Source organism: Hemiscyllium ocellatum, chromosome 8 (genome assembly GCF_020745735.1).
Source record: "Hemiscyllium ocellatum isolate sHemOce1 chromosome 8, sHemOce1.pat.X.cur, whole genome shotgun sequence".
Taxonomy (NCBI): domain Eukaryota; kingdom Metazoa; phylum Chordata; class Chondrichthyes; order Orectolobiformes; family Hemiscylliidae; genus Hemiscyllium; species Hemiscyllium ocellatum.
Genome location: NC_083408.1, coordinates 54,599,035 through 54,611,304, shown reverse-complemented (window position 1 = coordinate 54,611,304; position 12,270 = coordinate 54,599,035). Strand labels below are relative to the sequence as shown.

Below are 12,270 nucleotides of genomic sequence, written 5' to 3'. Positions count from 1 at the left end.
ACATGTGCAAGTCATGTCTGGCCCTGTTCTCCTGGTAAAAACTTAATCTGTCAAAGGAGGGCAGGATCTCTGGATCCCAGATCCCAGCACTATTTTTGATATGGAACAGAATCTCCACAATTCCAAGGCAATCAGCTAAAAGTTTTATTTTGAGTGAAAGTTTAGGGAGAGAAGCGATAAGGTGAAAGCAGGAGATACAGTTGCAGAATAGCAGCAATAGTAACTGTCCTAATAATGGCAGCGATAGAAAGATGGATACAAGGGCAATAAAGAAGCACTAGCATTGTGTTGGGAAGAATTTCTTAAATATACCAGTCCACTAGCTTTTGGTGCATTGAAGAATAACTAACTTAGAAGACAAATATTGAAAAAGACAAGACAAGTTAAATAAACATTCATGCTTAATTTTTGCAGCTAAGTATAACACACAGGCAACAGCCAAGAAGAGTACAGAAAATATATACTACTACACACAAAACAATAGAAAACAACACATTCAATTCCAAATCACCTAACTCTAAACAGTTTAACTGAGGGAAGGGTTTCAGATCTCCAGTTCCTTTTGTGAAGAAACCCTTCCAGTCATACCTTCCAGTCAACCCTTCCAGGCTCCCTAAACTAACAAAGCAGTTAGTTTTTTCTACCTAACTTATAAACTCTTTCAGTCACCTTAAACATGTCAATAATAACTCCTTCATATACCTTATTAAAACGAAACATAAAATCAAGTCATTGATGGCACAGTGGTAGTGTCCCCATTTCTGACCTAGAAGACCTGGGTATAAATCCCACCTACTCAGCAGGGATGATTACTCTTGAACTGAAGATTGTTTCTGAGAAATATCTTTTACCATCAGATCCTTGAATACTGTCATCTTATGGTCAGAGATTCATTTGATATGTCCCTACGTCTGGACCAAAAGGCTCAGGATTAAATCCAACCTGCTCCAGAGATCTCTACACAGGTTGATTAGCAATTATCTATGTTAACTATCCTTATAACATAACCACTTTGCTCCAGTATGTTTGGTGAACTGAACATTTCATATCTTACCAGGTTACACAATTTTCAACTCAGAGCGAACTTGAAAAGTTTTGCACCAATAGAGAAAAATGCAGATGACATCTCAGATTTTAAATATCTCAAACAACAATCTACTAACAGCCTGATTAAGACTCCAATTTCAATTGTTTGCCTTCTGGGCCAGAAAGATTGAAAGCACAAGAACATAATCTCATCATTAAAATAATCTTTGTACTGCTCAGTACCATCATTAACTTTGTGATTAGTTTAATTGATAATTAATGTGCAATGGTAGCAATTACTTGAGAAAACAATAGCTGTGTTAGCCTCATGAATATCAAGACTAATGACAAATTTGTGATGATTTGCAACTCACGGGTATTCTTTTCTTTGCCACAAATTGCTTCACACTAATCATGGCTTGCACTTTAAACTTGTCACAACATTGCCAACACATTGCAGTAAAATGCACACAAACACTTGAGAGGGAGACACATTAATCTAACACTTAATCTAGTTTTTTCACCAAATTCCACATTTGTGAACTAAAACTTCAGGTCAATATAAACTGCATCCAACCCTTTTTTAGAATGATTACCAGAGTTGCTTTCATAATGACAGGCACTGAACCTCTAAATGTATTCATTACCAATAAATGATATCTAAAGACATGAACACAAACATCGTGTAGTTATGCTTCAATTATGAGACAAGTTGCTACTGTTTGTTAACTTATGAAATATAGGCTCTTCTACTAAAGAGGAAGGCAGACATAGAGTCTGATGTTGACAATGTAAAAGCTAAATGTAAAGATGGTAACAAGATTACAAACCACAGAAAAAGGTAAGTTGACCAAAATTAAGCCATCTGTTCCTATAAACACAACGTTCTCTGAATACGTTTCATGAACACTGAAATACAGCAACAGTATGTGGGAGAAGAAAATGTCACCAAAATTAGTCTCCTCAGGATGGAAAAACAAACAATAATATAAAATTGTCCAATATGGAGTATTGCATGCAATTCTGGTATCCTTCCTATTGGAAGGTTGTTGTGAAACTTGAAAGGGTTCAGAAAAGATTTACAAGGATGTTGCCAGGTTCGGAGGAATTCAGCTATAGTCAGAGGCTGAATAGGCTAGGTCTGTTTTCCCTGTACCGCCAGAGGCTGTGGCATGACCGTTTATAAAATCATGAAGAGCATGGATGGATAAATAGACAAAGTCTTTTCCCTAGAGTGGGGGAGTCTAGAATTAGACAGCATAGGTTTAGGGTGAGAGGGGAAAGATATGAAAGAGACTTAAGGACAACTTTTTCATGCAGAGGACGGTGTGTGTATGGAACGAGCTGCCAGAAGAAGTGTAGAAGCTGGTACAATTACAACATATAAAAGGTATCTGGATGGGTATATGAATAGGAAGGGTTTAGAGGGATATGGGCCAAGTGCTGTCAAATGGGACTAGATTAGGTTGGGATATCTGCTCGGCATGGGCGAGTTGGACCGAAGGGTCTTATCTGTGCTATACATCTCTATGACCCTATGATTCTATGTAGCAAAGTAACAAGCCAGCTTGTAAATATTAGTCATTGTTCCACTGAATATTCACCAAACAGGAAACTCAAATGTGTTGTTTTAGATCAGATGTATATTTCTCAAGCAAATAACATTATGATACTATTTCTCCACAATGCATTCAAATATCATGGTAGAACAAAGTAAAAACTAACATATTTTTGGAAGACTTCTGTGACAGCTTTAAAAACTACACTACTCTGGCCGCATCATCAAGTTCTGGTTTAAAACCATTATTGTAAAGATGATACAAAGCAATTAGATGGATTGAGATACTCTTAATCAAACTATTCAGAGATGTTATTACACAGCTCTGGACCAGGTGAGACTTGAACCTTGGCCTTCTGGCTCAGAGACACAGATACTACCACTGTGCCACTACAGTCATCAATTAAGTGGTTTTAGATATTTTAAATCAACCTGTTCAGTGGTGCTCTGATATATCTCTAGAGCGGTAAGACTTGAACTTCCGGTCCAGAGGTGGGAATACTATCACTGCACCACAGGTGCCCTGAAAATCACTGTATCTATTTTTAAGCAATCTATTCAGGCATGTTACAATATATGTGTGGGACAAGTGATATTCGAGCCAAGGCCCTCTGGTCCAGAGATAAGGCATGACTGCTGTGCCACGTGATCACACAATGAGATGGATTTAGCCAACAAGTCTTCATTAGCATCACTTGGCTTTACAGTCATTCCTCCGAAACGTCAACAATTCCATCCCTGAAACCCCATGCAAATAATAAATTCAGGAGTGTGGGACTTAACTATTTATAGTAAGAATAGATTAGGTTTCTGGACCTCAAGATTATTTTCGGATGTTAGTTTTGGGGTAAAATAGACACTAAAACATCAAAAATAAAAATGTCATATTAATAGAATATTACAATACAATTACAGTGTATTGTAACAACAATAAAGGTAAGAAGTTCTACTCACAGAGGTTGAGCATTGTTGTGGGAGATTGTGGGTGGTTACTGAGTGTGGGAGGGGCAAGGTGGTGCAGTCATGCCTCTCTCCCAACACTCTCCCCGATGATGTGCCCTCCACCTCCACCTCATCAAAATTTTCTCGACCTGTTCATCTTCCTGAGCATCTATGGCCATTCTCATGCTGGGCTGAGAATAAGAGCTGCCTACTGGAATAGGTTATAAGAATTGTGTTGGTTTAGTTTGTCGTGCCTGCCGGTGTAGACACTTGAGAAGGTCGACTTGGGGAGACTTGCTGCCTCGACCGCCCTCTTGAACTTGAGGCTCTATTCAAGTATGGGATCAGATTCTTGTAGCTCCTTGCAAATGGTGTCAATGGTATTAAATAAAGATAAAATTAAAAAACACACAACACCAGGTTATAGTCCAACAGGTTTACTTGGAATTACTAGCTTTCGAAGAGTTGCTTCTTCATAAGGTCACAACCACCTCATGAAGAAGCAGCACTTCAAAAGCTAGTGATTCCAATTAAATTTGTTGGACTATAAATGGCGTTGTGTGATTTTTAAACTTTGTCCACCTCAGTACAACACCGGCACCGCCAAATCTTAAATAAGGATGACAGTTTTGCTGAAGTCAGAGGCCTGACCTTGGGGAGGTCTTCAATGTTATTGTCACCGTCAGTCAGTCCCTCATAAGCCATCTCATCTAACTCATTTGTTGGTTCTTCAGCTGTTTGGGTCTGCATGCCCTTGCTCATGTCTTTGAAGCCTTCCCCTCTGATCCCCTTGGCCAATCAAAGGATGTTTTTGATGACACCAATGCTGGGGAAGCCTTCAAAGTTGGTCTCACAGTCAGACCTTCTTACAGCAATTGCTAATGGTGGTCTGTGAGACACTCTTCCAAGTGATGGGGACAAGTCAATTACATCAGAGGTGTTGGGTTGCTTCCAAACGTCTATCATCATCAGGTTTTCATCTGTAGACATGGTTTAGCAGGTTCTGGATGTAGTAGCTCTTGAACACCTTGTTTCCATGGTCGAATGACTGTAATCAACAATGAGAGATTGGGTGGCATGGAGAGAGCTTCAATGTTGGCGTGGGAGTATCTGATCCTCACAATGAATGGGTGCATTCTTGAGGATGGGAAGAACTTTGAAGGTGAGGTTCTTTGACTAGAGATCTCGCTCAACTTCTGAAATGTGACAGTTATTAAACCAATCCCAGAAGATACAAGCAAACATCCGAGCCTTCTTGCTAAACTTCCAATACACAAGTATCCAGTTCTTGTTCTTCCCCTTTGGATGAGAGGGTTTTCAGTGGCTTTCACTTGCAATTTCTCCTCGTAATGGGACCAAGCAACAGCTTAGCATAATTTTTGAAAGCTGTGAATCTTGGAACTTTAGTGATTTGCTTGGTGATGTCTGTGCAGGACCCCTTTTGCTTGTAAAAAAAAATAGTTTCATCGACATAAATATTTGCTTGCTCCTATATCCCTTCTCCTCAACCAGCTTGAGGAACATTGGCAGAAAAGCTGTGATAGCTTCCTGGTCAGCAGAACCGACCTCCTCACTTAGCTTGACATTGTGAAGGTCATAGCGATTTGTAAACTGTCCTTGCCATCCTTTACCTACTGTGAGAGGCTTGACGTCCTGCACATCTTCTGTCAGGTGCTCACAGATACACAGCGCTTGCTGCCACAGGGCATAACTGTACACTAGGATCTTGCTCTCCGTCACAATCCCCTCTATTAACAGATTTCTATCTCTTTTCTATCATCTCGTAATGGATATTCCACTCTCCTGATGCAACCTTAATACTTGGAGGAACAGATTCATTCACAGCTTTTCCTATTTCGGCCTTTTTGCACCTATTCAACTGAATTCATGGAGGCTGAAATCAGCCTACAACACTAGCCAACATACCACTTTGCAATTTATCCACCACTTTCACCTTTTCATTCAGCTTTCATCACTACCTTCTTGAACTAAGGCACACCAGCACTACCATTTTGCATAGGTGCCATCTTGGAACAGGTGTGAGTGAAATCAAGATTGGTCATGGATAGGTGAGTTTTGCTCATAGATTTTGAATGATTGCTTACTTTTTTGGGGCAAATCGAGGAATTCAATTTTGTGAGTTCACAGGTACAGGGGAATGACTGTACTTTGTTAGATGAATGTTAATGTTAAATAACCTAAACAATCTGTAGCATTGGGCAATTTGAAAATGTTTTGTTATCCAATACAGACTATCAGTTATATGAGGTTACTTCTTTTCTTTTTGCACCTATTAAATTTTACTCATTTCTTCCAGTTCTTACAGAACCTTCCAGGATTTCTTTTGATGCACACTTCAAGCATAAAGAAGGTACTTAAGTCAACAAAAACAAATCCTTTAAAAAAACTTTCTGGTATGGAAATGTTTTGTTTCTGCTTGATATATCCTTACTGCAAAATTTCGCTGAGTTTAAAAAAATGTTATATTAAAAGAGATTGATATCTTTTCTTGCTATTTAAAATGTGTAAAACCTCAGTAACAACCTTATCAAAGTGCTGTTTTCTGGCAAACTTTAGAAACAAATTTTAAAATCTAAGTTAGAGTCAAGCAACTACGTCCTTTCAAACAAAATACCAGACTGACAATAATTCTTTAAAACAGCATTCTCAGCATAAGAAAAACAACATGATAGTTTTTTAGAAAATACATTCAAACACACATACTTTACAGGAGGCAAAATTGTTCTTGTCCATACTTACATATCATTTTAAAACTTTTGTTATCCATATATTGCATGTTTGAAAAATATGTTAAACAATCTAATTTCATTGCTCCATCAACAGCTCCACTACTTCTCCAATGACTATAAGAAATTACAATTACAATTTCTATTATAATCATTTGTTGGTACAGAACTCAAGTATTCTGAGAAGAAACACACTTCATCAAAGATTTTCATCTTGCACTCAGAGAAATGACAATTTGTCCTGATGAGTGAAAGACAAAAAGCTTTGATTAAATGATTTTATAAAATGCATCTTATTTATATTATCCAAAATGATGCTTAAATAGTATCTTAACAATCTTAGTTTGAGGTTTTCTTGGAATCTGTTTTACAACAGAATTTGTCAAAAATTCCCCAACTGTTGATGACTCAGACATTAAAGTGTAAGTAGTAAACTGTACTCAGAGTTTAATCAAAATATCCATTAGACTCATCACAGAAATCAGCAAAGCAAAACTGCCTTTGATAAGTTGACCAAAACTATGACAGTGTAATTGTTATGCACTTGCTTGATCAAATATGGTGTTTTCAAGAATTAGAAATGAAGACAACTATCCACAGTAAATCAAATACAGTGGAAAACAAAAAGAAATGAAACACACAAATTCACTTGCTTGTTTTTCTCTGGGGTAACACACCACAATTAAATACTAAACGATATAGTCACTATGAGCTCTGTGATCCCAGTCCAGCCCATTTCATTTTGAATAATTACATCTCCACAGCCTGATGAGCAGGATCATTCAAACCAGCTTTTAAAATGACAACATTGTTGCAAAGAAATCAGAATCTATTAAGAAGCATCAAATTAAATATATCCTCCAACAACTTCTATCAAATTTTAGACGACGTGTGATTTAGTTCCACTCTCAAATCGAGTAGAATAACAAATCACACTTTGATTTGCCGTCTCAGAATACCAAATGGAGACAGGTGATAAAGAAAGCTCTTATGCACAAGCTGTGAAGTTTCTCCTCAAAATTAATTCCATCTTGAAGAATCCAATCTCTGATAAATTCCCAGAATAGCTTAAAAATATACCTCTGTGCTTCAGTCTGGAAGATTACGAAGGCTATCTTTCTATGAAAGCACTTACAATAATACTGTTTCAGCAGAGAGAGGAAAAAAATGCACATTTGGAATAGTCAACTGTAAGTTCTTACTGTCAATCTGAGCCTGTATCAAAGTCTCAATAAAGCATTAAATGACATATTAAAACTTGCACATCAGTCTACCACAACAGGATTTGAGAGTGCATTTATAATGTGTGTATATAATAGCAATTTATCAATCACAATATTTCACTTTTTCCATTTGATTCTGACTTGCCATACTCAAAAACTCATTGATGGTCTCACCACCTTTTCTCACTCACTGTTGATCCTCCTAAACTTAAATTTTGATAATCCCCTATTTAAATTGATATTGTACAGAGGTATTTGACTTTTTGATAATCCCATCCCTGCTTCAAGTAAGATTTCATGAATTATGTGAAATGATAGTACTTTCTATTCAAAATGGGGATCTAACGAATCAGATATACATGTTGTATTTCGTGATCCTGACTCTTCATCTTAAATAAATCCTCCAATAACCATACATTTCATACCTTGGCATGACTGAAGCTTGGTAGCAGAATGAAGGTCCTCTGAATAAAGCAGAAAAAATTAACAGAAAAACTTTGAGTTCTTCAGAAGGGCTACTGCCAGTACATTGAATGACAATATTTGAATAAATGAATGTACAACCCACATAAACCTATCCTCCTCTTGAAACCTAGCAAATAGTTAATCTCCTCCTCAGCGATATGATTACACCTCAGTGTCAAATTAAATTTAAGCATATTCTGTGCATCGTAAAATTAAAATTATTGCTTTAACTTGCTGTTGTCCCAGTTTATTTTTATATCTTGTGCTTCATTTTTTAAATGAATTTCCATTGCTGAGTGTTACTTAGTATTGTTCGTGGTCCAAGCCCAAATAGAAATTTGCTAACATTTTTAAAAGTTTTAGCACTATTTAAATCTTGGCTGAATACCTGCCTTTTTTGGATTCCCGTTAATAATTTTCATTTAAATATTTGTGTTTAGTTTGTGTTGTGTTAGAGTGTTAATTTTGCGGTTCAGAACTACTTCCTGCTGGTTTATGCAAATATAACATTAACCCTCGCCTCATACAACCCTATTACAACAGCAAGCTCCTGTCAAAGAAAGCTTCTCTCCAGTTTGGCCTAGTGAGCAGCGAGCGGTAATGGTGGCCTCTATAATGTAATGTCATGGGCCCTGTCTCTGCAATGTAATGAGAGGAGCTTAGGAAATGAAACAGTCTGCTTTCTTTCTGTGTTGTAAAAATTGAAGTAGAGCACGTAATGCTTTGAGTGAGAATGTGGTTCTTCGCGGAACGAATCCCGACGGGGGAGTGGGGGGCGGAGGGTAGCGGCTTTCAAACCCGGCCACTTACCCCGGCTCCTGAATATCGCGAAGGTGGGGGTGAGGTTGCGGTGGCACTCGGCAGCAACTGGAAGGTCAAAGGCAAGCTCCCAACAAAGTATCATGGCAACAAAAAATACTGAGAATCACGCCACATAAACAACTGTCGTTACCGTTCACGTCTTGAAGGGTCGTGCTGGAAGCCTTGCTTGGTGGGCGCCATTTTTCTCGTCAGCCGTTACTTTGCTGTATTTTGTTGTTTGATTTTTGTTTTGCTTTTTTTACTGGTTGGGACCCGGTGGTATAGTGCGGAAGATACGAATACTATTTGAGGAAATCCATTACGGAGTTACGGTTAAGTCCAGTCCAACTGTCTGGCTCCGGGATTACCAGCCATCAGAGAGAAGTGAGAAGCGCTGTGTGTAGAGCTGGACTCAGGGCCAACCAGGATGCCAAGAAAAGTAAAAAGAGCCTTGGCTGCACCTCAAATAATCCAAGATATATTCCATGGTATTAAAGCTGCAGGTGTGAATCCAGAAACAGCGACTGGCACAATCACAGCACTGCACTTTTCCGGGGAGTTTCGATTTCCATCGCAAGAGAAAGTCTTAACTGCATCTCTCGGTGCTGTTTCGCTGCCCGTCTTTCGCTCGCTCTCTTTCCCAGGGACACATTACTGTAACTGGCGCAACTACGCCACTCAGTTGCTGTTTCATTCACTTTATGGGAATAGCTGAGATTTAATATATACCACCCCATATTGATGGGATCTTATCAAATGGATTTAAAGGCTTTCATTTGACTGTATAAAATTAAAGAGATACGTGACATTTAAAATACTAATCGTCTTATGGGGGGGGGGGGGGGATCTGTAATCTCTTATTCTATAAACCCCATTCAGTCTGGAAATGTCACCTAAGCCTCTTGGCATACGTCCTAATGATAATTGCTCGGCTCCAAAGGAACTTGGTTACTGGCATGTAATCGTTATCATTACTTAGCCCTGTATTTCCTCTTCTCAGTAATTCACAAAAACAAAGAAAAACAATCGTTTAAATTGGAGATAACAACGACTGCTCTTTCTGCAAAATATTTATCTAAAAAGATATTCTGCGGCAGGTTTGGGTAACTTGTTTAGACGCCAGGCTGGTATTCCAATTGCTAGAAATCTATGTGTAAAATTCTATAATGTCTTCCGTATTAATGCATAACGTTAGTTACTCGAATAAAAATAAAGGCCGGAATCTTTTTGGTTTTTATCCAATATGCCGGGTCATTTTAAGATGCGTTTTTAATCGAATGCCGTTTTCAACGACGTAACAGCTGTTAACGTTAAAATGTAATTTCACAGATTCAACGTTTGTGTAGAAAAATATTACGGAAAACAACTATACCTCACATTCAAAGATTGAAGTAACAGGTTATTCATCAGAAAATACGTAAATCGGTGATGAGTTTGGAAAATAACAGGCCCTGATTTGAAAAATGCTTTGTGATTTGTTGTATAATTTTATGTATGTTTCGATCATGGGACTTAACAAGGTTAAGTCGAATCTGTTGCAACACGATGCACTGACTGTAGTAATAAAAGAGTAGCTGATCGATGCATTGGTGGCAGTGCAATGCACAACCCAAATTACACCGTGATACGGAGATTTAGTTCAGTCAGTAAGAGTCTCCTCGCATTTAACATTTACGCGAAGCAAAACTTAGACGCGAGAGGGGAATTCGAGGATTTCTTGATCAGTGTTCCACGGTTTGTTTCGTAAAAGCAGTTTCGAAGTCCAAATAGGAAAAAAAACAAACCAAATTGCTCACAATTACAAAAGAAACTTTGCTTTTTGTAATTTGTGAGCAATTCGGTTAGATACTAAAATAAATGAAGTCTTACTGTAATGATTGTAGTCAGTGAAATTGAACCCATGTACTATAATATAGATTTCAAGGATTTTGAGGTTGGCATTTTTTAAAAAAAGGAATGTTACACGTTTATTCGTGGCTAGATTGACTTATTCAACTACATCTTATGTTTTATTAACCTTATAATTGTATTATTTTGTTCCATACAATTACTAATTCAATTATTGTCAAAATTATTGAATGTTTTTGAAGTTTTATTTACTGTGTATCCACTGTCCAGTTATAACCAAGTAACTAAATGTTGTGATATCCTTCAATTGTTCTTCAAAATATTATTTTTTTCAACTCCTTAAGTATGACTTTTATTTGTAGACAACATTTTATAAGCAAAATATTTAATCACGAATTTAGCGATGTCCATAGGATATAACATTCACATTCGAAACTTGTTTGCACATTTAATACCCAATATTGTTTATTTACATTTATTGCAACATTGCTATAAACAACGCTTTAATGCTAAACTCTATCTGATTCTAATACAGTTGCTGAGAAATATGCGTAATGTTTAGCATAAATATTGTTAATGTCAGTCTCATATAGTTTATTATTCATTAAAAGAACAGATTTTATAGAAATCTATTCTGACACTCCTCCCCCTCAAAAAAATCACAGCGCTAGTGAATGAATGTGAAACTTGCGCTTTTGCATTTAATAAGGAAATGTATGCAGATAAATTACGCGCTTGGAGATCATTGGTTTGGTGATGTAAAATCAGTGTTACTTAGTATATTGCACATACTTGACAGATTTCTCTGAACAGAATTGAACCTGTTTAAGTATTTACGAGGAACTGGACTCTAACTTCCGCAACATTTTGTCTGATGTAGCTTTCCGAATATCTGCGATCGTTATCCCCCACCGATGCACTGAGAATATTTTCATAAACGCTTTCATTTTCCACCCCAGAACATGTAAACCTTTCGCGTGGGGTCAATGTTTCCAAAAGTGTCTACACTTGCTCCGACTGTGGATGGCAAGTCTCCAACGTACAACCCGTTTTCACCGCATGTTGGAGGTAATGCTTAAAAATTAACTTTCGTGCACGGCTTAATATAGAAACATGTGACTGACAATTTGATCAAAGGTGAGTGTGCTAAAAGACAGTGATGTTTTAACCAACCCCACCCCATATCCAAAATTAGGGAGGGTAGAAAGTGGGAGGTGTCGGCAGCTGAAGCCTTGCGAAGTGTCTATTGAGCTAAGTGTGAAGTTATGTCGCTGGCTAGAGGTAGTAGGGCACTTACCGTTGTTGGTACGATGTCAGCCCTACGTTCTGGGGTGTCCCATTAGCAGCAGTTCTCCCTACACCAGGTGCAGCAGTAACCGCACCACCGCCTCCACCAGTTGCTGCCGTTACTTGTACACTGAAATCCGGGAAAATCCTAATCATCCCCGCGCTAGGATCACCGACGACCACCTCCAGGATTGCTTCTGACTGAGCTGCAATTTTCCCTTGAGCAGTAAATTGGACTTCAATCCCATTAGTGATAACTTCCACGCCGTGAGGGTGGGCTGCCCTCTTTCATCTTCTTTAATTCCCGATTTAAGTGACACAGATAGCTAGGCATGGAGGTGAGGAGGACTGCAATACCGACTCTGGAGCGGGG

At 38.1% G+C, this 12,270-nt stretch overlaps 1 protein-coding gene across 1 annotated transcript in view; it reads right to left on the bottom strand.

The window, feature by feature from the left end:
* The window catches only part of LOC132818253 (neuronal PAS domain-containing protein 3), a 1,297,641-nt gene extending 1,285,577 nt beyond the window's left edge, over nt 1–12,064 (bottom strand). The window contains exons 1-2 of the mRNA XM_060829049.1: nt 11,908–12,064; nt 7,922–7,960 (exon numbers count right to left, since the gene is read on the bottom strand). Coding sequence (XP_060685032.1) covers nt 7,922–7,960; nt 11,908–12,053 — 185 coding nt within the window. The 5' untranslated portion in view covers nt 12,054–12,064. The remainder of the gene's footprint in view (nt 1–7,921; nt 7,961–11,907) is intronic.
* Between the last annotated feature and the right edge of the window lie 206 nt (nt 12,065–12,270).